Consider the following 25,788-nt stretch of genomic DNA (forward strand, 5'->3'; position numbering starts at 1 on the left):
GCGGGAAGGGGCACACGGATGGACTGTGATCACCAGACCCGGAGTGTGGGTATGACAGCCACTGTCAGTGTGACGCTGACAAAGGGAGGTCAAAATAAAGCCTGCTGGGAACACAGAGCAGTTCAATTGGCTGTAGGGACAAGTACGAGTGACCAGATAATGGTGCTGAGTGCAAGAGTGCATTTTTAAGTCCTCTTGATTCAGTACCTAATAATATAGTTGGCGTGTAACAGATGTTAGCCTAAAGGTCAGCCTGACAACCATCAGGTCAGGTCTAAAGTAGTCATTTCAGCAGATGCATTGCTAATGCCTTTCCAATGCTCTAAACTGACTGGAAATCATACGTGCTCTCAATTCCACTTTTACATGCACCCTAAGTGTCTAGAAAAATACACAGCAAATAATGGAGGAGTGTATGAGATACATGAGTAAATAAAATACATTTGATGGTTTCTAAAACTTACCATAATAAGTTCTGTTATATCAGAATACTCCGGATTGTTTGGATCAATCCTGATGTCATCTGCCCAGTCACAAAGCTTTTGTGAGTTCACGGGCCACGGGAGTCCAGGAACACCTCTGGCGTCAACATTTCTTAGCACACTAATGTGGAGAAAACATTTTGTGACTCTACATACAGTATGCGGGTTACACATTACACAGACTAAAGCCCACCCACGATAGGAACCCAGAGGTGAACCTACCCACATCCCGTATTTAAGGATGAAACAGAACTTTCCTTTATGATCCCCTGGTGCTCCTCACGGTCTAGTTTCACTCTAGCTTTCTGATAAATGTCTACTTAAAAGACAATCAGCCTGCTAAGGATAAAACTCTATAGATACTCATCTGTGCTGTCTCCATTTGCAGAGGAGCTGGGTGCTTAAGTGAATAGTACTCTTTGGTTGTAGTCTATAAATTCCAAACATAATATTGGGTTAAATATTTTATGTGATGCACAATATGAAAATTTAATCCAAATATTTGTTTGTAAAATACCAAGAAAGCACACAATGTAAAAAGTGAGCCTAAGGGGCTGGCAGGGTGGCTCAGTGGGTCAAGGTGTCTGCTACCAACCCTGGTAACCTGAGTTCTATCCCCGGAACCCACATAGCGGAAGGAGAAAACTCTTCTAAGTTGTCCTCTGACCTCCATGGGCACTGCAGCACGTATATGTAAAAAATGTGAAAATAAAATACATACATAAAACATTTTTAGGCTGTATTGTAATCATTGAAATCTAACAAAAAGCAACGTGATTTAGTAGACAGTATAGGCCAGGAGAGTGTCTTTAGTCATGAACAACCATCTTCAAACACTGGGGCTATAAAAATAAGCTAGATTCATGATATACCCTTAGTGTCTCAGCAATAGACTAAGAGCAGAAAGAAGGCAACCCTAGAGTATGTGCCTGGAGTTGTCAAGTAACTTGGTGTCTTCATAGATAAGTTAATTAGAAGAATCTGGATAGGTTTCTAAGATCTTTTTGTTGGGTCTCAAACCTGGGACAGATGGCTGAGGTACCTATTTAAAATATCAAAGCAGACCTGGCCACCAGGTTCTCTCAGAATCCCTCAGTCCACCATCCATCCGTCCCTATTTGTTACAGGGTACGGTTGGCAAATGCTGTGCCCTCACAGCTCTCCATCCCAGGACCTGGGCTGCCCTTCTCTATATAATCCAGCCATTTTGGTTACCTGGCCCTTTGTCTACCCTTTATTCTCCTGGTCTCTTGGTCTGCTACCAGTCCCCTTTCCTTTCCCTGTCTCAGGGGCATGCCCACTCCAGACTCTCCCAGATGTCCCTGCCTCTGGCTATGCTCTCCCTCACATCTACAATAAACCTTCTCCTCCCCCATACCTAAGAGCAATCATGGCTTCTTTTTTTATTTTTCTCTTTCCTTTTCATTCACTTTTCTTGCAAGCACCTAAGAACAGATCCCATCTGTCAACTGAGGTCTCAGAATTGCAGTTTGGACACAGATTCTGTAATGTTTTAGCCCCAGCGTGATGTCCATTGGTATAGTCTCCTTTTACCAGTGTCTCCTCTCACTTCCCTGACAACTGTTAACAAGCTGTGGTTGACCCACCCCAGGACATGGTGGCTGCGAACGAAGTCACAGACGTGCCAGGCGGAGTCCGGGCCAGTCTTCCTTTTATTTCCTATTTCTGAACTTGAAGTTGAACTATTTTTCTATCTTTGTTACAAAAGATCTCTAAGACCTGACACCCTTGACATCTTGCAATGAATTTTCCTTCCTCTTGGGACAGTGTTAGCCCACGTGCCCCAGAACACAAAGCTTGAGACAAAACTTGAATGTTCACAAGTAGACTGTAAAGAGAAACTTATACAAGTTACCTTCTCAGGAAGGAAGCTGTCATTGGATTCCACAGAGTCCCATGACATCTGCCTCATCAAATATCACAGACCTCAGAACCACGTTGCAGTGACTTCCCTAGATACCCTACTGGCATTCAACTGAGGCGAAGTCCCCATCAGCAGTGAACCATTTCCACCAACAAACACCACATCAGCCGCACTGTCTCTTGGCTCAAGGCCAGCTGGAGAGCTGAAGTTCACACTGTGTAGATGGAGCACTGGAAGGACATTCGAGAATTCTAGGACTTTCCTTCCACCAAGCCATCTGGAATGACTGGGAAAATTTAAGTCCTCAGAAACGAACTCTGGGAGTCTGGGCCTCTGTCTGTAAGTCAAGGAAATGCCTCTCCAGTTGTCCGCGTGACTGGAAACCTAAGCAGTGAAGAAACACATCACCCTGCACAGAAAACCCTGCCGCAGTGTGAAGAGTCAAACGGAAAGTCGGCAGCCGACTGCTGTCTGCACCCCCTTTACATGCACATCTTATGGGGTGTCTGGCTGAGATGCAGAACTGTTTCAAACAGGAAACGTTTATTACCTGCAGTATGCCGATCGCAACGACTGTGAGACAGGCGTCAAAGGGATTCCGTTTTCATCCAAAGCCCACGAGAGGGAATAGCTAAGTTTCCCTGAGGTTAAAAGACAAAGCTCTTCATTCTCACTCCCCTCGAGATTAAAAGGCACATCTGTTTACAAAAGACATTTAAACACATTTAGACACATCACTGCTTTAGAAACTCACAAGTTGAGGGGCCGGGAAGATGACTCATGTGTAAAATGCCTCTTATGAGCCAGGCGGGCACTTGGGAGGCAGAGGCAGGCAGATCTCCATGAGTTTGAGGCCAGCCTGGGATACAGAGTGAGCTCCAGGAAAGGCTCCAAAGCTACACAGAGAAACCCTGTCTCCCAAAACAAACAAACAGAAATGCCTCTTGTGCAAGCATGGAGATGAGTTTGCATCCCCAGAACCCATATGAAAGCTATCTGTAACCCCAGAGTTGGGGAGGCTGAGACAGGTGGATCCTGGAGTTAACTATCCAGCCAGGCTTGCCAAACTGATGGTCATCAGGTTCAGGGAGAGACTCAGTTTCAAAAACAATAGGGTGGAGCACAATGGTAGAAGTTACTCAATGGCAGCCTCTGGCCTCCATCTTGGTTCTCTTCACCTCCCCTCTAAGATATCACAAGGAGGACTGCCTCAGACTGCAAATGAGAGGAAAACATTGAGTCAACCAGAGATGAGTATCTCTCCATTTCTTATGCCTGAGATTTTATAACCATTCTTCCCGGGACTTCTTCCAGTAAGAAAGATTCATTAGCAGAAAAAAAAAAAATAGAGGCAGACGGGGTGGGGGGTTGGTGGGTAGGGGGCACGGGTGGTTCAATGGTTAAGAGCACTTGCCACTCAATCATGAGGACCAGAGTTAGAATCCCGGAACTCACACTGGGCCTCTCACAAATGCCTGTAACTAGCTCCAAAGGATACACCACCTCTTTCTAGCTTAAGTGAGTAGGCATGAGGGCACATGCACACACACACACACACACACACACACACACACACACACACCTCACACACACTAACTCTTTTTAAAAAGGAGCCAGACTTTCTCTCTTTATATTCCTGCATCTTCTCTCCCCCACCTCAGCATTTTACCACCACTACGTGAAACTATTGCGATGCTCCCATATGTTTTGTGTCCTTAGTCGTAGCTCCAAGGTTTCTGTAGGAGAAAAGAATTTTCTGGTCTCTATGGACCCAAGAAGACTGTGCTCTTCAGCCTGTCCTTCCTATTTATTTGCTTTTTGATTCACATTTTCTTCAGCTTTCTCCTGGCTCATCTGTTCACACCTCCTTCCTTTACACCTGATAGGCTCAAATAGAGGCAAAGCCCCTGAGAAGAAGAAAGACAGGAATCTGGGGGCGGGGCTTGTTCTGGGTTCTCAAAGATGTGACAACTAATCTAGCTGCACAAGATGAGTGAAGTAATTGAATAACAAAGGGATAGAAAATGCCCTTCTTTCCTTCATCTCTCTTCTGAGTCTCTTTTTTTCTCCTTTTCTCTTTACTTTTTATATTGATTCAAGAATAGCAGACACATCCTGTAGCATCCCTACAGTCATTAAAAGAGAGGAAGTCAGAAGCAAAGCCCTGGACTGGGAGATAGCTCAGAACAGGACCTGAGTTCAGTTCTCCAGCACCCAAGTAAAAAGCTGGGCAAGTGGCACACCTCTGCAATCCCAGACTGGGAGGCATGTGACACACACCTCTGCAACCCCAGACTGGGGAGTCAGGGGCACACCTCTGCAACCCCAGACTGGGAGGCAGGGGCACACCTCTCCAATCCCAGACTGGGGAGTCAGGGGCACACCTCTCCAATCCCAGATTGGGAGGCAGGGGCACACCTCTCCAATCCTAGACTGAGAGTTAGGGGCAAGCAGATCCTTGGAGCTTGTTGGCCAGCCTGCCTAGGTTCAGTAAAAGACTCTGTCTCAAAATAAGGTAAAGAATGACTGACGAAAGATAACCAGCATCCACCTCTGGCCTGCACACACAAGGTCATACCACACGAATACACAACACACATACCTACATAGACACACTTCACACAAATAAATATACACCACACAATTACACACACACACACACACACACTTACACTCACTACATACCACACAAATATACACACCCCACACAAACTTACACACACATACCACACAAATACCCCCACACTCCAGAGCTCACATTCCAGAACCCACAATGCTCCTGCTCCATAGGACTAGAAGAAGCACATACAGGTGTTCATGGCAATGTTTAAATTTCCCAAAGACCTAATTCAAGACAAGTTTTAAACAATTTAGTTTTTGACACCTGGAGTAATTTTTTTTTTTGTAACCAAATACTATAAATGGGATTTATTTGTTTGTTTGTTTGTTTTGAGACTTGCTATGGAGCCCAGGCTGGTTTAGAACTCTTCATCCTCCAGGGCCTTTCGAGAGCTGGGATTACAGGCAGGTGCTATCATAGCCAGGGTTGTGTAAATTACCTCCAGAGTGAAACATTCTACCCTGCAGAGAAACAACTCAAAACAGCTTCAGGAAGTCCCTCAAACTGACCAGATTCACTAGACCCCTTCCTTGCCAGAATGAGCAATAAAAGTTGAGAATCCCTCTGAGAGGAAGGGAAGCTGGGCTTCAAAGAAGACTCTGAGACCAGACCAGCTGCCTGAAAGAAGCAGACCAGCCAGGCTGCCTGGACATGGTTTAGACCAACTGAGGCACCCGGAAAGGACGCCTTCCAACCTGCTGAGCTGAGTGCAGGCTGTTCAGGTGTGCTCCAAGTTCCCAGCTTTGTGAGCTGTCACTCATGCTAGGGTGGGCTTTGGGGATGCAGCTGTCTTCTCTGCTCCTGTAAGTAACCACAACAAAACTCACTGTTTCACAAAGTTGGACTCTGGTGGTCTCCATACTTAGGTCTGTCGTGGGATCCCTATCTGGGGTGAGTAGACATGTGTGTTGTGTCTTCCCAGGAAAGGTTTTGTCACAGAACACGAAGCTAGGATTCTTTACTCAGGAGTACGACCCAGGTTCGTTTAGGATTTGGTACACATGAAGAAAGCGAGGGGAGAGACTGGAAACACTCACTGCTTCCTACGCCTCCATCCACAGGTATGACCAGTTTATCAGAACTAAATTCTGTATATTCCAGGACAGTCTTGTCTTTCAGCTCTGTCTTGTTGGGTAAAGGCAGATAGAGTTTAACCAGTAAACTTGTCCTTTTACTTATTTCATAAACCTAAACATAAAATATATGGTTAAGAACTCACCAAAATGCAAAACAGGAACAACAGAAAAACAAAAGAACTCTCAATAACACATCTGTATCATTTTTGAAAAATGCTATAGGAAAATAGCATTGTTCTGTTACGTCTTACTCGCAGAGTTAAGGTGGCAACAGGAAGCTGGCAGGTCACACTGCGACTGCACTCACCAAGCAGCAAGAACGGGAAGTGGGGGCCAGCTAGAACACCTCAGTTTGGTTTTTTACATTGACTCACTTCCTCCAGCAAGGCTCTACCCCCTGCGGGTTCCACGGCCTTCCCAGACAGTGCCACCAACTGAGGATTATGTATTTAAACATGTGAGCCTCTGAGATCAGGGGTCTGCACAAATAATTTTGTACTTAAGACATGAAAGACCATAGCAGAGGTAAATTATGCATTTACTAATTGTAAATCCATGGGTAGTTGTAGGAATAAGGCATTCCTTCTATAAAGAAATAAACTACTGTATATAACAGGCATTGACAGGAAAAAAAATGACACATTTGGCATAAAATAAGACAGAAACATAAATGAAAACGGCATACCTCCAAGCAGATTGTTTCAGGCCAATATAAGAGTTGAATGTTAAAAATTTGTTGAAACATGACTTTAAAATCAAACTGTAGGGGAGATATGGAAGTGCAGGAAACCTGTTTATCATTGTAAAGTATTTTGATAAAATATTTAAGCTTCTGAATTTTGGCTCTCCTCTTTTGCTCATATCTAAAAAAAAAAAAATCAAACAAACCATTAGATGACCCACAAAATCAGAGACAATGTAAAATGTTATTTTTTCCCCAAAATTACCTTAGGATGTTAAAAAAAATGATTATTTCAAAAGATAAATTCTGTCTTTAAGTCAAATAGCACCTGCCTGTGTGTGATAAAAATATCCTTTTTATAGTCAATCATTTTTGAAGAAATATGCACATTCAAAAATAGAAAGGAACTAAAATCAAGGTTTGGCTGTTAATTCTGCCAAGTCCTATCTTAAAGAGACTATAACACCCACCAGATGTCTTATAAGAGAGGGAAGGGGGAGACTTTGGCATGGGAGTGGAGGGTTTACATAAACAACAACAACAAAACCACACACACACACACACACACACACACACACACACACACACACACACCGTTCTTTTCTATTAGAAGAATTGTAAATCCCTTAGGCTTCACCACCATAGGTGAGACGATATGCCACTCTCCTGAGGTCTCCATAGAAACACATGCTGGTCATAAAGTCATCCAGTTAGTGACAGGAAATCCCCAGTCTTCCCTATGCCTGTTCATTCACCTAGCCAGTTTCTGTCTTCTCAGCCACAGAACAACTGACCCAGTCAGGATTAAGGCTTGATCTTAGAACTGTTCTTAGGAGGTAAACCCTAGACACAGGCTGAACCCCCTTCTCCCCTCTGCCATAATCAATTTATAGTCTCTTCCCATTGTTTATCCACCCCTCTTGTAACCCTCTCAGAAGGTCAGGGTACAAACAATGCTTATTCTACCTCCCCTTTGACCCTTCTACCTTTCCAATCACCCCAGAGAAAGCTGCCCTGTGTGTTATCCTCTGAAAGCAGTCTTAACAACCTACTCACAAATAGATTATGCGTTAGGAACATAAGTATAAAACCACTTTGTGTAACTCAAAAGCCATTTTATGTGACTTGAAATACGATGCAAAGATCGCCACCAGAAATGTAGGCCTCAGCAGCAAGCCCCTGGGTGGCCACCCCACAGCTCAGATAATAGCCTAGCTCAGGACAACCCTTGATATGCTAATGAACTGACCCCAAGGTGGGTCAGTGTGCTGGTGAACCAGCCCGTAGAGGAGAGCCCTGATAACCACACAATGGCATGATACAATTGGAACTTTGGGAATGGTCTCTAGGATCACAATGCCGTGCTCCCAAGACAGGGCTTTTCCAGCCTCTGTGTTGATACCCATCAGCGAGAAGTCTTTGAGACTCTTTGTGGCTCTGGCCTCAGTAGCTGCTGGACTTCTGGCGCTGTCACTCAGCTCACACAGGCTGCTGGCCAGCATTCTTGAGAACTTCCTGGACCTCCATCCATGCCATCCTTCCACTTGCCACAGCTGAAGGACTTCATGGCAGATGTGGGTAAAACCTACAAGGTTCAGAAGTGTCTCACCAGAGAAGATTTCCCCAGGGAAAGCCTACAGCAGCATTCCTGCTTGAGATATCTGTTTTGACTTTTTATATTATCGTGACATTATAAGGAATGTTTGTTTGAATAAACTAAGCATATTTGAAAGTCAAACCTTGTGTGGACATCCTAATTGCTGAGGGCCTTATAGATCATAGACCATGCTCTCTATGTTAAGAAAATGTTTCAATTCAAAATTATATTATCGTCAGGAAACAGCGTCCCCTTTCTTCCACTGTAAACCATCTTTACCCCTTCCCTTGTTTCTGTATTCTTCTCATTTCTGGCCTTAGTACATTTTACTCCTTTCTAAAGAATCGATTTTGTTCATCTGTAAATCGGCAGCCAGCCACACTATCTGACAGCCGTGGCTTTGGACGCTGTATTTCCTTTTGCCTTAATCACACTAAGCCTTTTCTAGGTTTTCTGACATGGAGGATTGCTGTGGGATGGTCTGTATGTCAAGTGTGTTGCTGATTGGTCGATAAATAAATCACTGATTGGCCATTGGCTAGGCAGGAAGTATAGGCGGGACAAGGAGGAGAATAAAGCTGGGAAGTGGAAGGCTGAGAGAGATACTGCCAGCCGCCACGATGACAAACAGCATGTGAAGATGCCGCAAGCCACGTGGCAAGGTATAGATTTATAGAAATGGATTAATTTAAGCTGTAAGAACAGTTAGCAAGAAGCCTGCCACGGCCATACAATTTGTAAGCAATATAAGTCTCTGTGTTTACTTGGTCATGTCTGAGTGGCTGTGGGACTGGCAGGTGAGAGAGATTTGTCCTGACTGTGGGCCAGGCAGGAAAACTCTAGCTACAAATGGCATCCAACGTGGTGGCAAGAGTTTCCACCTAAAAACTGAGAAAAGATTCTAAAACGGAGCTAAAAACAGCTTCCTAATTGTCTCTCTCAAATGAGCAGCAGCTGCCGTTTTGAGGTACTTGTTGGTTCCTGGCGTGCACGCTCGACCTGCAGTATGGTGGGAATGAGGACTCTGCAAACAGCACATTAAGCTGTGTGGTGGATTTAGCCTTTGCTAGTACAAAACAAAAAAAGAGGTTTCTGGGCTACACGCTGCTTGGATAAAAGCATAGACCCACGATAGCTCCCAGAGCTGGAGGTAAACGTAGCCATGTTGGGAAGCTGAGGTGGGCGGAGCCAGCAGCCACAGCTGCTGCAGTTTAAATCAATAGATTCACAATAAGACAGATTCAGATGTAATAGTTTACAATGTGTGTAAAATATACATAGGCTTGAAAGAGACAAAAAAGGTGATATATACAGTTATATAAACAAATACATAGTTTTAAAAAATAAAATCTTTAAAGAGACAGTAAAATTAATATAAAAAATAAGCCACGTGAAGATGAATATTACACAGAGAATCTGGATTGTGTTGTCTTTGGGATTTTTAACTGCAGAAAAACATTTGATCGTAAAAGATGTTGAGTTAAACCAATATGTATATTTTAAAGATACCTTGACTTCAAAATTTGGATGTAAGGATGTGTTGCTTTGGAAAGGAGACTCTGCTTTTGTTCCCACAGAAAGCCAAAGGCTATAGATTTGTTCCAAATTAAGATACATCAGGTTTGACCAGCCAAGACCCCCTGAAAGGTCTCCGATGACACCATGGCCCAGATGATCCAACATCCAGAATGGTTTGAAGGCAACTGGCTCAGATGATACACCCTCATGGACTATTCCATAATCCTAAAATTTTCTTTGTGTCCCCATAAGATACAGCACCCCCCTCCAGCAGGAAGTAGTAAGAGAAGCTACACCCAAATTCCCAAATTATATGTAATTTTACTTTGTTAAGGTTAATACCTTCCTTTTTGAAAAAAAAAAAGAAAGAAAAAAAGAAAAGGGGAAGTGCTGTGGGATGGTCTGTATGTCAATTGTGTTGCTGATTGGTCGATAAATAAATCACTGATTGGCCAGTGGAAAACTCTAGCTACAGAGGATCCTCTTTCCTCTCTCTTCTTTCCTTCCCTCAGGTCTTAGGTTCTCCATATGTCTAGAAATGAGCTCAATGGACTACAGAAGGATGTCTGGCCGTTAGACAGAAGCCAGCATTCCTCAGGAACTTGGGTTTTCCATCACCCAGAGGAGTCCTTCCTTCCAGCTAGCCTCCTTATAATTTAATCTAATCACCTTCCTTATAATCCGCACCATTTGTCCACCTCTGCTCTCTTGTGTATCTCGCTACTCTATCTGCTCTCTGATGCTCTTTCCCCTCTCGTAGACAGCCCTGGCCATATCCAGTCCATTCCTCCTTCTCTCCACCATGGACTCTTCCAGATGCCTTTGGATATTTTCTCTCTCTTATTCACGATAAAGACCTTCCCCCCAAATGGAATGGTCATGCTGGCCATTTCCTCACTGTGGCCCAGATGCCCTCCAATTTCTTTTCCTGGTTCATTTCCCTTCCTTCTTTTTGATGGGTATTTTGTACACGTTTTACCTAATAAATTATCTTAGGCCCTCATTAAAGGACAAATAAAAGGCTGCTTTCCTGCTGCACCTTCGCTCAGAAAGAGGGTGGTGCTAATCGTGTCCTTCTGTCTGCTATTCTTTGTGTTGTTTTTTTTTTTATATTACCATCCATCCACTTGCTTGTAAGTGTGAGTATTTATTGGGGTATCGTCCATGTTCCAACTCGGTGCTAAATGATGCATTCACAATACTCAATGATGAATTTGTCCTGCCTCCTCTGGGATTAAGAAGTAGAAAACCAGACGCAGGTCAGTGCCCTAAGGTGCAATAGCCTGTTTACAGGAAATGGGATCTGTAAGCCTAGTGGATGACAGAAACGGGTATATTTCTGTATGCATAACGTCATAGGTAAGGACCAGGAAGAAATCTGTCAAAGAAAGGAGCTGTCCAAGGGGCCCTCTCGATATGAACAGTTTTCATAAACGATAGGAGTTCCATCATGAGCATGGTGACAATATAACAACAGTGTCTTTACATCCACCATCTCTACCTGAATAAAAATTTCCACCATGACAAACTGTAAAACTCACTAATATATGGGGCTTGCTGGTAAAGACAGTGTAGGTTGTACTGCAAGTTCAAATGGTTTGTGTCCTTCCTCAGGAACGGACTTGATCTGTGGCCTGGAGCAACTTTACCTTCCATTAGCATAAACTCCCCCACGTCCAAGATGAGGACAGCATCCCACTCCATAGAGCAGGGGGGACAATGGAATGTGAAAACAAATATATGCAAATGCAGCAGTGTCCATCACCTGGGACTCAAGAAATCTGACACCGTTACTGGAAACAGTCCAGCAGGTAACTGGTGAGGAAGAAACAGCTCTCTGGGGTGCTTACAGTGAACACTTGGATATGTGTGTTAATTCTGCTGTGAAAGAAAGCTGTGGCACCAGCGTGATTGGCTTTATTCTTTCCACTGCCGTTCCTTCCGGGTCTGGAGCTGGACAGGGGAGTCTCTGGAAACCAAAAACAGAAGGGCGTATAATTTACCACGTAAACTGTTGACGCTTGCATTTGTCTGGTATCTGTTGCACGTACCAAGCCGTGAAAGCCTCCAGCAAGTTAAGACAGCCGGGGTCATCGCGCACACTACATACCTCCTGTGTGTCTTCATTCTGAAATGGCGTTTCTTTACTTTCTTCCCCAGATACTCCTGACATTTCCGCGTGGTTCTGCTCATCCCATGTGTTCATTTTTATCCTAATTAACAATAAATAAAATAGTTTAGAGCAGAAGTAATGTAGGTATTCAGGAGTTGTAAGAGATAAATTAAAAACAAACAAACAGCCGGGCGGTGGTGGCGCACGCCTTTAATCCCAGCACTCGGGAGGCAGAGCCAGGCGGATCTCTGTGAGTTCAAGGCCAGCCTGGGCTACCAAGTGAGTTCCAGGAAAGGCGCAAAGCTACACAGAGAAACCCTGTCTCAAAAAACCAAAAAAAAAAAAAAATAAATAAAAAAAAAATAAAATAAAAATAAAAACAAACAAACAAAAAAGCCAAAAAACCAACTTCCTAAGCTTTTCTGCCATCATCACTGGTTTCTTCCTCATCGGTAAATCTGCCACCAGCTTTCGCAGCCTTTTCGAAGGCCATCCCTCTCTCCTCAGCTGAGAAAAGCAGCCAGGAGTGTTGCTGGAGAATTTCTCTCCAGCTCCCGCCATCAAGTCCCACCAGTCCCAGAGCCCATTTATAAAATAAACATACAGATTCTTACATTATTTAAACTGCTTGGCCATTAGCTCAGGCCTGTTATTGTCTAGCTCTTACTCTTACTCTTATATGTTAAATTTAAAACCTTCCTTTTTAAGAAAAGAAAAGGGGAAGTGCTGTGGGATGGTCTGTATGTCAAGTGTGTTGCTGATTGGTCAGTAAATAAATCACTGATTGGCCATTGGCTAGGCAGGAAGTATAGGCGGGACAAGGAAAAGAATTCTGGGAAGTGGAAGGCTGAGGGAGAGAGACTGCCTAGAGCCGCCGCCAGGACAAGGAAGATGTAAGGTACCAGTAAGCCATGAGCCATGTGGCAAAGTAAAGATTAATAGAAATGGGCTAAATGTAAGAGTAAGAGCTACACAGGAGAACGGGGATAATGTAAACTGAAGGTCCTGCGTCTGGAATCTCGTTGTCTCTCGTGGTTTAAGCTATGCAAACAAGACCTGGTGTGACCAAGGTTGGGGACCGGAGGGATAGCGGGTCCACACTCCAGCTGGTCTCTGGGGCTGATGCGCTAACAGCAAGGAGCTTACAGTGCCACGACTGTTTCTGCCACCATCGGCATTGGTTAACTCCCAATACTTACTGAGCATGTGTGCCCTAAGTACTTGATACACATCGACTCAGTCCGCACAGCCATGGGCAGTGGGCACTACTACAATTCAATAAAGTTCCACTTATCTGGAACATTTTCAGAAAGTAACTGAGCTGAATTTTCTTGACTGGGGGGTTTTGTGCTTTTCAGTTCAAAGTTTCAGTTTTTATCTTTTAGCTTTAGGGAGGGAGTTGTTTGAGACAATGTATGCTCTGTTCAGAGTGTAAAAGGGTACAGCTACTCTGGAAAGCAGTCTGGAGGTTCCTCAGAATGCTAACCAGGTTATTACCATGTGACCCAGCAATTCCTCAGTAAGATGCAGTGACAGGAGAAATGAAACCTATCCATACATGTGAGGAATGATCACAAACAGGATGGTGGTTTCTTTTGGGGGGATGTAAGTGCTCTAAGACTTTGGAATATACTTAAAAATTGACAAACTGTGAAGTATATCCTAGTAGAGCTGTTTAAAATATTATATGCTTTGTCCTTCTGAAACAGAACACAGGGATACCACTGCGTATAATACCAGTCCAGGCTTGAGACCAGGGTACATGTATTGAAAACCCAGCCTCATTAACAGCACTACAAAATTCAGACAAATAACTGGAGCACTCTAGGCCTGCTCTCATCTGAGAGTCAGGTGGATGTGAAGGCCGAATGCAGTTGGCGTTTTAAATAAAGTGCACGGCCAAACATTTGCAGTAAGACAAAGGATAGCCATTATTACTTTTCTCTGACTCACAGCCATCAATATGGAATCAGCTGACTTATTGTACTTCAATGCAATGGATCAAACTTTATAACATATTAAATTACTTAGGGAAATTCAATTTTAAGACTCCTGGGCTCAGACCATGCCCCATACCAATTAAATAGGAACGGTGGTTGTTACAAGTCCCAGGTGATCCTACTGGACAGTAATTTGGAGAACCAGTGTTATTAGTAAGTTAGAGACTGGATTGTGGGGCGTTTACCCAACCACCCCGACAGTTCCCCAGAGTTTTCTTGAGTGCAAGCAGCAGGAAATATTAGATAGAAGGATTTATTGTGGAGAATCTTGCAGAGATAAACAGATAGAAAATAAAGGATAGCCTCGAGAGGGCCTGGAACCTTTTCCAACAGGCCCTGACTGTCTCTACCCCAGGGTTTTTATAGAGACGCCAAGGGGTGGAGCAAATGACCTCCTCCCCCAGCACAACCAAGTGCAGACCATCTCAGACACCTGCACTCAGGCTCGTGGTCCTAATCATCCTCTATGCAGACCTGCTGGGTAAAGCCACGAGGAATCCGAGAACTGGCTCCCACACTGGGTGTCATTAGTCATGTGTCCTGAGGCTATTCAATCTAGAATCCCTTTGGGACAGTTATTGAGGTAGAGTGATCTTGGGTTTGTGGACTCCTTTTTATTCTGGACCATTTGGAAAATGACAAGATTCTGGTTAGTCTGTAAGTGTAGGGTCTCCCCTGTGTGGCTTGCATTTACCTTCTCACACCTTCTCATCTTAAGCACTTCTTAGTGATTTGAATCCCTCCAGGTAGTAGTAACCAACAGAGACCATAAGTGAAGACATATCTACATGAACCTGAGTCCCCTATATTTACCAGTATTGTGGTTTGGATACAGTAGCTGGTATCAAGTGGCTCAGACAGTTTCTCTCTACCTTTTAAAAAGGGTGTGTGTGTGTGTGTGTGTGTGTGTGTGTGTGTACATATATGTGTCTATATATGAAATGTACATATATATTTTCATGTATTTATTAATTTAGGTAGGGGGAGTGGCTCATACACATTGAGGAACCCAAGCCCTTGCTCAGACCCCTGCTTTGGCCATTCTGCAGCCATGACAGGCTGCAGAAAAGACCCAATAGGATGTAGGCCCCTGGCACAGCACAATGTGCCCTTGAGCCCCTGACCTTGGGCCTAGCACTAGTTAAAAAAAAAACAAAACAAAACTCCACCAGATGTCCCTGTAGTTGGAAGTTTTCCTGTGTCCCACCTGGTCTGCAGCTGCTCAGACCCAAGTAAACACAGAGAGGCTTATATTAATTATGAACTGTATGGCCCTTAGCTCAGGCTTATTACTAACTAGCTCTTACACTAAAATTAACCCATAATTCTTATCTATGTTTAGCCATGGCCTTGGTACCTTTTCTCAGTTATGCCCTGACATCTTGCTTCTTCTGTGTCTGGCTGGCGACTCCTGACTCAGCCCTTTTCAGAATTCTCCTCATCTGCTTGCCCCTCCTACACTTCCTGCCTGGCTACTGGCAAATCAGTGTTTTATTTATCAACCAATCAGAGCAACACATATTCACAGCATACAGAACATCCCACAGCATGTCCCCATATGATAAAAGTTAAAAATTAAAAGTTACAACTAACCAGTTTATAATAAATAAAAAAATGTAGTAACCACAGCAACTGCTGTAAGAGATAAGAGTTTTCCTGCAGCTGCAAGCTGACTAATTAAGCCAAGGACAGCACCTCTGAATGGGAGGTATACCAATCCCGAGTCTGTTATTATGCAGTCTGTAGACCCCAAAATCTCCCTTGCTTAACACCCTATAAAAACCCTGCCCCATTGCTACTCTGGGTCTCTCCTGCTCTGCTGCTGTGTCAGAAAGATGGAGAGGCCTGAGTTAACACACATTAAAAAGGCTCTTTGCTTTTGCACGGATTTGATCTCTTGGTGGTCTTTGGGGACTCTGGATACAACACGCAGGAACACCCTGGCACACATGACAACTTGCGGGAGTCAGTTCTCCTTTTACCATGTGGGTCCTGGGGACTGAACTCAGGTTGTCACAGTTGGCAGCACATGCTGTCCCCCACTGAGCCATCTCACCAGCCCAGGTCTCTCTGAGTTGAATGAAGTGATGCTCACACTTGACAAGGTGAGTTTCTAGCCTGAATGAGATGATCAGCTTTCTCTTCAACTTCCTGCTAGTTCCTGTCAGCCACTGCTACTTTTATAAAACATGCTTTAGCTGAGACTATCATCTCCTCCATGTCAGAAAGCCAATCAGTATCTCCGAAGCATTCATCATGGTCAGACCTTCTTTCCTACTGTACATACATAAAGTGCTCACTGATGTTCCTCTGTCTTGTGTTTGGTCTCTCCTCCTCTAAGCCACTTAAAGCTATTTCTCAAGTATCTGTTCTTGAGCCTCTCCTAATCTCACTGTCTCCCCTTTCTTTAAGGAATATCATGGACACTGGTGGCATTAGTAGTTACAACTAAGCTACCGGCTTCCACATTTTTATTTCAAACATACATGCAGCTGTTCACTCAACTACCTCACTTAAGAATATTATTAGGGAACATCAGATTCTGTGCCCCAAACAAAACTCGAGAAGGAGGCAGCATATCGGTGCCAAGCTTCCTTGTCACAAGTTGTCTTTTCTTGAAAAGTGGCTACCATCTTGTTTAGTTAGGATCTACCAGGACTAGGTTGGGTGGTAGTACAAGTAGGGTAAAGTTGTCCAGGAAAAAGAATTCTCAGGAGCACTGAACATGCTGCTTTTCTAGTTGATCTGAATGATACTTCAGGATCACTAGAGCTAAGACCTGCTAGGACCAGCCTAGTTACTGACACTCTGGGATTTAGCTCAGGAGTTTCAAAGGAAGAGCACTGTGGTAAATCCCAGCCCAAATCTGTTGAATGCCAGGAAGAGCCCACACTGAGGGCCTCTGGTAGGACTGGAGTTCAAAGCAGTGGAAACAAGATTTGGGGAACACATATTATGTGCTCAAGGCCACAATTCTGAATAGCCTTGTAGTATCTGTAGCTGTCCTTTAGAGTTCATGGTACATGGGTATGTCAAGTGGTTTAAAAGACGAAAAGCAAGTTCAAGCTTGAATTGATTTGGGAGGTTAAGATGAAATTCCTGCGTTTGGGTTTAGAAACTGTCAGAAGCGCTTTTGTTAAAAGCTACTGCATAGCAGGGCAACGTGCCTTCCCTAGTTGCCTGAAACAACTCACCCTTACCAGTTTGAAAAAGATGGACTCAGGACAAAGAGTTGTTAAGAGGGAATCTAGTTACTTCTCTGGAGTTCATAAACAGCTTACATGATTTCCAAATTAGAATTCCCATATAGATGTACTTTTATGACTCAATCTAATTATTTAAAATATGTTTCACCATATTTTATATACGGAGTATGATTGGGGTCCACATTCAACTTTGTGAGGAAGTGCCAGACCACTTCTGTGTCCCTCAGCAACAAGTGGAGATTTTGCTCCTCAGCATCCTTGGCAGCATCTGTTAATGACTTTTTGTGTTTAGCCATTTGGACAGGTATGTTAATAATGTTTCTCCGTGGCTTTAACTGACATTTCTCTCTGGCATGTTGCTAAGCATATTTTCATGTGTTCATCTCCCATCCACTTACCTCCTGGGGTGCATCTGTCCAAACCCTTTGGCCACTTTCAATTCAAGCTACCCTCTAGCTGATTTGTAAGATTTGTTTATTTATTCAAGACACAGGCCTTTACCGAGTACATGGAATAACTATGCTTCTTCTACATCTTTTCCCAGAAAGTGTGAATTCTCTGTATTCACAGGCACTTCCTCAGAGACCAATGGACACAAATAGAGTGACCACTTACCTATAAAACTGCAGCTTTACTGGGGTGCTTGTAAATCCTTGCTTTTGCCGGAGAGATTTCATCTGTTTCCAAGTCTGTAAAACACTGTGCAGTAGGGAGTGGTCCTTTTCCCTTTCTGCCTCATACAGCCGCTTTGTGTCACTGTGAAAATAATTGCAGACCAAGAATGGGCTGCTAGGTTAGAACTGTAAGTCACCTGGAACACTAGAAGAACATACTGGACTGAACCAATCTGCTCCTCCTCCTTAACCCACATCTGGAACCTCTATCTTAGGATGCATTTCTTTTATCCACAGAAAACCCAATAGAAATGGACTCTGCAAAGGTTTTTAATCACTGTTCAAAAGCACTCTGCTAAAATGGGCTTTCTGGAAAAAGGGAAATCTCGTAGCTGAGGAGAGATCCAAAAGGAATTGACAAAAGATGCTGGAAAAAAGGGACAGTAAAGAAAGGGGCTGGGAGCCCTGGCATCTTTGTGATGTTTCTGCTATCTATGTGACACTTCGATCATTTCTGGTTGGTACTCTACTATTTATGATCAAACAGTGTAAACCAGTGAATGCTTTTATTTGCTCTGATACAATGGTGTCCTCTCGTAAGTTTTAAGTTCTATTTGAGCAGCCCTGCAGCCACTAATTTAGGAACAATTCAGATATTTTCAGGTCTCAGAATCTCCGGAGATTTTGATGAGAAGTAGTGATGAGGATAATCTAGAGTATCAGTTAATTCTAGGAAGGTGCTGGGGAAGAACTATTATTTAAAATACTTGAGGGTATAGAAATGCCATTCAGTATTCAACCTGTATCATCTCCATGGTGGACAGAGTTCACTCCCAAAAGCCCTTTTATTAAGCCATTAAAACCCACCACCCATGACCATGGACCTAATCAACTTTAAAGGTCCCATCTCCAAATACTGTTATCAACAACCCATTTGGATACTCCAAGGATGGTACTGTTAAGTGACTAGATCATGAGGAGTCTAACTTAACTAAAAGATGGATACATAATCTGGTTGTACCACTGGTAGGTGGTGGGGCCTTGCTGGAGGAAGTAGGTCACTTGAGCATGACTTTAATGGCTCCATCTTGCACCTAGACCTTCCCCTTTCCTTTCCTCTCTTTCTGCTTCCTGTCTGCATGCTCTTAGGTCATTATCCTCCTCTGACACATTCTCCTGCACCATGGCTTCAAGCTTCCTCAGGTCTGTCACAGCCTTTTGGAGCTCCTACGATGAGTGTCAGTCTAAGTAAGGGCTCCCGGGTCGTCCAGTCTGTGATTTTGTTTCACAGTCTCAGCACTGTCCAAGCTCTTATCTTGAAGTTCACTGACTTTTCTGCCTGCTCAAACCTACTTTTAAACCAAGTCCTCTTTCCTTTTCAGTTACTCTACTTTCCAGCTCCAGACTTTCTCTTTGGAAAGTTTGCCAAGTTTTTCATCAAGAAACTTTTCATCAGTACATATTTAAACCTACGAGTGTTTTCTCATGGTAGTTCTATGAAATGTTGTCTGCACAAGCATGAGTCTTCAGGAGAGACTGGCACCGTTTCTGTAATCTCCTAAAGGGTAGGAAGTTCTATTTTTCAAATTGTATATATCCCAAAGGAAGCACAGCATGTCATCTAATCTGCTTAATAAACGTGTGATGTATGCAGGACTCACTCAAAACCTACCTTATCTGCCAATAGTAATCTCGTAACGATTTTCTGGTGAGCTGGTTAGTTTCTGGGTTTTTGCTGGCTTGTTTGGTAGTATCTGTCAGTGCCTTCAGCTGCAATCAAGAGGAGATTTTTTGGCTGTATTTCATACACAGGTGACTGCCACTTTAACTCATCTGCAGAGACCTAAGTCCAGATGTGTGCATCAGAATCACACGAGTGTAGTTTGTCCTACCTTTCACAATTTAGTACGTGTTTAGTAATGAAAACAAGGTAAGACTAGACCAACATGTGAGTGGAAGAGATGGTCCTTATCCACATAACAGTGCATAAATATATGCAGCAGACTACAGTAAAGACAGTATCGGTTTCCTTTAAATGATAATTTTTCTTTCTTTTCTTTTCTTTTTTTCTTTTTTCTTTTTTTTTTGGGGGGGGGTTAAGAGACAGGGTTTCTCTGTGTAGCTTTGTGCCTTTCCTGGATCTCACTCTGTAGACCAGGCTGGCCTCGAACTCACAAAGATCTGCCTGCCTCTGCCTCCCGAGTGCTGGGATTAAAGGATGATCATTTTTCTTGGTTAATAGAATAAGGATTGATCTGTAAGACTATAATGTGGAAATATGTGACAAACAATGATTTCAAACAGCTTATTTTATGTACAGGGCCATGAGTATAAAAAATATGTGACAAACAATGATTTCAAACAGCTTATTTTATGTACAGGGCCATGAGTATAAAAAATAAAGGTAAAGCTGCTCTGAAATGTATTAGTAGACAGTACTCTATGGAGACAAAAATTATTGTTGCTACATAAGATTTTAAAGATGAGATAATTTCAAAGGCTTTCTAGCCCCAGCCTGCGAGAGGAATCCAGCAATATCTCCACATCAAATAGGAACCAGGCGCCAGGCACCTGGGCACTATTATGATCTTTTTATGATGAGGAGGCATGGTCCTGCCCAGCACCATGGCAGACTAATCAGGACAAGAAATCCCACATGCAGGCCTGGGGCAGTCCAGCTCAGGCTCTGAGGAGAAAGCTTGAGCCCTCTCAGCACCTTACGGCGCCAGGCAGCCAGACACTACTATGATGAGCAAATGTATGGTGTGGTATGGTTGCCTGAAGATCAGAGGACAGAACAAGCCACTAGATTAAACACAGAGGTCAGGCAGTGATGGCACACACCTTTACACACCTTTAATCCTAGCAGTCAGGGGGCAGAGATCCATCTGGATCTCTGTGAGTTCAAAGCCACTCTGGACTATATGAGATTGACTCAGTCTAGGAGAGAAACAGAGCCAGGCAGTGGTGGCACACAACTTTAATCCCAATACTTGGGAGCCACATGCATTTAATCCTAGCACTTGAGATCTCACACCTTTAATCCTAGTATTTGGGAAGCACACACGCCATTAATCCCAGCACTAGGAAGGCTGAGAGGAGAAAGGTATATAAGGTGTGAGGAGACAGGAACTAAAGGTCTTTCAGCTAGAGGCTTTTCAGGCTGAGGAGTCCTAGAGGTAAGACGTGGCAGTGGCTTGTTCTTTTGTCTCTCTGATCTTCAGGCAAAGTTTATTAGGGTACACAATATATGACCACAGTATGGGAGACAGAGTGGTTCATGCCCTGCGGACAGGGGCATATCTGAAGAGGTGAAATAGGTGAGGAGCAGGCTGAGGTGGGCGGCTTGACTGTCACCCAGGGCCATGGTGATGTCTGGGCCTGGGCTGCTGCCAGGGCCCATGTCTGGGTTCATGGCTCTGATGCAGTGGCCTTTCTGTTGATGTCCCAGGCTCCTGACACCATTGAGGGCTGAGAGGGTAGGGCTGTACAGAGTTGGCCCCACCCCTCACTGGCTGAAGCACTCAGGAGAGAGGGTCTTACACCTCACCTGTGCAGCACAATAGAGCTGACCCTGAGGACATGTAAGCAGGAGAACTGGCCCCACCCCTTGCTCATTGATGCAAGGGGTGAACTGGCAAGGGCAATGCTGTAGAGCTCACCCTGGTGGTGAGTGAGGATCGGGGAGAGCTGGCGGGCTGGTCAACTCTGCAACTACCGGCCTAGTACCAGAGTTATGAGATGGCCCACCCCAACTTCCACCTCATCATGATCTGCTGGAGCACGTGTAGGGGCCAGTCAGTGCTGCAGACCCAAAGCTGCAGGATCTCCAGGACACAGGGCAACAGAAGGATATCCAAGAAGAGTTCCAGTGAGGGCCTAGCACTGATAGTGTAGCAGAAGCAGAGGCCTCAAAACAGACCAATGACTCTTGGCAATGAACACTTGCAAGTAAAGATATATGGAAAAAGGGTTTACTGCCTGGCTCACACTATATATATGTATATATGTCACACTATAGCTTCTATGATGAGATTTTTCCTTTTTTTTTCTTTTTTCCTTTTAAATTTTATTTTGGAGGGTGGGTTGCAAGGACAGAGGGCAGATGTGAAGGGACGAGGAAATGAATGGGATTGAGGTGCATGAGGTGAAAGACACAGAGAATATATAAAAAGAAAGTTTAAAAATAGAGATGAGATTAACATTTTGTTAGATACATCATATAGAGCAGAAACCCATAAATAAAATTATTCTCAGGGGCCTGTATCAACTTCAGAATCAGCTCCTCTGTGCATGAACACCATGATCACACAGCATTAAAACTTAGGATTTTTGGTATTCATGGGGACTGTTCTCATGTTACTAATCTATTTACCCTCTATTAAATTCTCTCACACAATCAATAACATACAATTCAAACAGATGAACCAAGTTCTGGGATTCCTGCACTAGTATTTTTTTAGAGAGGGTTTTACTATCTATCCCAGACTGGTCTCAAACTGAAAGTAATTTCCTCCCTCAGCCTTCCTGAGCTAGAATTAGAGGTGTGTACCACCACAGCAGGCTACACTTGTATCTAACAAGCATACATTCATTAAAGTACAGTTCATATACAACTTTTTGAGATGCCTGCTGGCTCCATCAACATTCAGTAGTTAGTGAAATACTGTACTATTTCATTTCAAGCATATTCAGTTGAATGAGACCTACAATTTTTTTCTCTAAGTGAACATTAGTTAACAACATTCTTGGGTACCAGGGACCCAAAGAAGGCTTAGATGAGAGATGGCACAATAATCAGTGGATATATCTCTGATGCTTCTTCAGAATTTATGACTCTCTTCACGATGTCCATAGATAACTACTTAGATTAGTCATCCTCAGAAGAAGACTGTTCAGTTTCACAGAAGGTTTAAGAATGCTATTTATTTTAATACAAAATGCTAAATTACAAGATTTAAAAGTGGTGCCTCTTAAAGCCATTTGTGGTCCCCAAAGCAGGTGGCACTATTAGGAAGTGTGGCCTTGTTGGAGTAGGTGTGGTCTTGTTGGAGGAAGTGTGTCACTGTGAAGGAAGGTGGGCTTTGAGGTCTCAGATATGCTCAAGCCACACCCAGTGTTTCAGATCACTTCCTGTTGCCTGTGAGTCAAGATGTAAGAACTCTCAGCTCCTTCTCTAGCACCATGTCTGCCTGCATGCTGCCTTGCTTCCCGTCATGTTGATAATGGATTAAACCTCTGAACTGTAAGCCACCACAATTAAATGTTTTCATTTATAAGACTTGCCGTGGCCATGGTGTCTCTTCACAGCAATAGAAACCCTAACTAAGACACCATGATAATTTCAAATGCTCTTCTTGCATCATAGGGCCAAAAGTAGCACTGACTAGTGGATGCTTTACTATTGCACAAATCCTAAATGGTCTTATAATTAAAAACCCGGAGCCAGATGTTGTAAATGCTAAAAAGATCAGAGAAACAAAAGAAAAAGTCACTAGAGAAACTTCTCACCATTACTGAATCCTCAGGCCGAATGGAAAGCAAGATCCTATCTCCACGAATCCTCTGACTGAAAGCCTCTGAGTCCTCAGCCTAACAGGGGCTCTAGTAATTCCTGTCTCCTCATGCCTTATATGCCTTTCTCTGCCCACCCATATTACTTCCTTCCTAGTGCTGGATTAATGGCATGTGTGCTTCCCAAATACTGGTAGCAACAGCATGAGATCTCAAGCACTGGGTTTCCCAAGTTCTGGGATTAAAGGTATGTGCCACCACTGCCTGGCCCTGTTTCCTCTCCTAGACTGAATCAATCTCATGTAGTCCAGTATGGCTTTGAACTCACAGAGATCCAGATGGATCTCTGACTCCTGAGTGCTAGGATTAAAGGTGTATGCCATCACTGCATGGCCTCTATGTTTAATCTGATGGCTGGCTCTGTCCTTTGATCCTCAGGTAAGCTTTATTTGATACACAATATATCATCACACTTTACCTGTGGCAAATGTCCTGTGGGGGAGGCTTGAGGCTGTCTCCTCAGCAAGCCAAACCTTCCAATTTGTCTCAGATCACTGTTCTAATGGGTTAAATCTTTAAGCATGAAGGGAGAATGTTCTCTGCTAGCTGTCCTATTCCAAGAGTGTCCTCTTCCAGTATTGGTGTGGGGCCCTAGAAAGCCAACAGGAGCCCCCTCACCTTCTCATAGAGCAGCTGAGATAAACTCTGCTTCTGCCTGTCCTGGAAAGACTCACAGAGTTGGAGCAGCCTGGCACACAGGACTTGTTCCTGATTGAAGAGTGGGTGATGGCTGAATTGCAAGCCCACGATGTTAAGATCCAGTTGGTACATTTCCCTTTGACCATCCATCCTGTTCCTAAAACAGCATCCCAGGTCAGGTTTCACTGCCTTTTAAAGAAAAATATGTCCAAGTTCATTTCATTCTGTTGCCTTTGAAACCACAAAAAAACCTTTCCTTATAAAATAACACACCAGGCGCATTTAAATTCCAGAGCTTCAGAACTATAAGGGCAGCAAGTGGTGGTTCATCTTTGAAATTTTATATTACACTTTCCTTTTTATTACAACACCTTATTTTAACACAGAATCTTAATCATCATGCTGTAAATTATTGTCATCTATGTCATTGCTATTTATGTGGATGTTGGACTTTCAATTTACAAGACACAAAATAATGTTTTATAGGGACACCATAGCAAATTGTGTTATAACTTTTGTATTAAGAGTTTTGTCTTGTGAGTCAGAGTTCAATGGAATTATCCAATAAAAAATTATTTATGAGTGAACATACTGGTTCATCTGAAGAGTCCCTTGAAGGAACCCAGACTCTAGTAGGCTAAGGACACTGTCCCTCGTCCCTCTCTCTACAAAAGACTGTCCTCATTTGGATACTAGATTACACCTCCATTAAAACTGCTTCAGTCTAGAGGTCTTAGGTTACATGCAAAATGGTTCATCTATGCCTTCATCTGCTGTCTTCAATTTAAGCATGTGTGTCTAAACGTGTGTGGCTGATTTTTAGTGATGTTATTTGAGGAAGATGGTGAGTTCCTTAGCATGTACGGTCTAATCTAATTCCCAGGGCTGAATCCACCTCAGAAGGACAGCACTGAGCCCTCTCTGTGGATCAATCTGGTATAAAAGGTCTACTGTTGGGATTTGAATGGGGCTTTACCCCTCTGAAGCTCATGCTGAAATCTGATTGCTCAGAGTAGGGCCAACTGGGACTTTTAGGAGGTTATCAGTCCTCTTTGCTCACGAACAGATCGATCACATAATTAGTAGCTGCATGCAATTAATGGTGCCTTAGTCTGCTTTCTTTTGCTGTAATAAAGACCCTGACCAGGAGCAACCTGGGGAGGAAAGGGTTTATTTGGCCCACATGCTCCACAGACTTGCCTACAGGCAGAGACATTGTCCCAGTTGGAGTTCCTTATCCCAGATAACTGGAGTTTGTGTCAAGTTGACATAAACCTAGCCAGGACAAATGGATTAACTGGTTCCCTCAAGAGTGGGTCATCAGCTGTAAAAGTCTGTTTTGCCGAGTCTCTCATGCGCCCTGCCTCTTGCCAGGACACTGCACTGTCTTGGGACTCTGCCAGCAAGGTCATTATGAGATGTGGTCCCTCTATGTCGGAGAAGAATCAGGGCCTCGGTAAACTTCTTTGAAGCTTACACAGTCGGTGATAGTGTTATTGAAACAGAAAATTAGCCAAGATAATGCCTTCCAGTCTGTATCATTGATGTCACCCCTGCTGTTATGCCGGAACAAACGATGTCCCACCCCAAACCTGGAATGGCAGACTGGATGAACTAGAGGCCACCAGCACTGTTCCTAAACCTCTGCCTCCCTGCTTTTTCCTGAGTTAGTAACTCAGCCTTAGTGGCGTCAAGGAGGAAGGAGAAAAGCCATAAAAGCTTGTTTTTTTACTAACCATATCTGTTAAGTCCCTGTCCTCTATATAATGGCCAACTCGAGTC

At 43.6% G+C, this 25,788-nt stretch overlaps 1 protein-coding gene across 3 annotated transcripts in view; it reads right to left on the minus strand.

Annotated features, from left to right (window-relative positions):
* Nucleotides 1–25,788, minus strand: part of Cc2d2b (coiled-coil and C2 domain containing 2B) — a 110,156-nt gene that overhangs the window by 48,677 nt on the left and 35,691 nt on the right. For 2 of the 3 annotated variants that reach the window (XM_059258240.1, XM_059258251.1), the window contains exons 7-14: nt 19,466–19,563; nt 17,795–17,935; nt 11,971–12,073; nt 11,711–11,829; nt 6,749–6,926; nt 6,025–6,175; nt 2,918–3,065; nt 465–603 (exon numbers count right to left, since the gene is read on the minus strand). In XM_059258240.1, the coding sequence (XP_059114223.1) occupies nt 465–603; nt 2,918–3,065; nt 6,025–6,175; nt 6,749–6,926; nt 11,711–11,829; nt 11,971–12,073; nt 17,795–17,935; nt 19,466–19,563 (1,077 nt within the window). Of the gene's footprint in view, nt 1–464; nt 604–2,917; nt 3,066–6,024; nt 6,176–6,748; nt 6,927–11,710; nt 11,830–11,970; nt 12,074–17,794; nt 17,936–19,465; nt 19,564–23,985; nt 24,196–25,788 lie in introns of all 3 variants that reach the window. The other variant, XM_059258272.1, reaches the window with a different exon arrangement.

This window comes from Peromyscus eremicus, chromosome 1 (genome assembly GCF_949786415.1).
Source record: "Peromyscus eremicus chromosome 1, PerEre_H2_v1, whole genome shotgun sequence".
NCBI lineage: Eukaryota > Metazoa > Chordata > Mammalia > Rodentia > Cricetidae > Peromyscus > Peromyscus eremicus.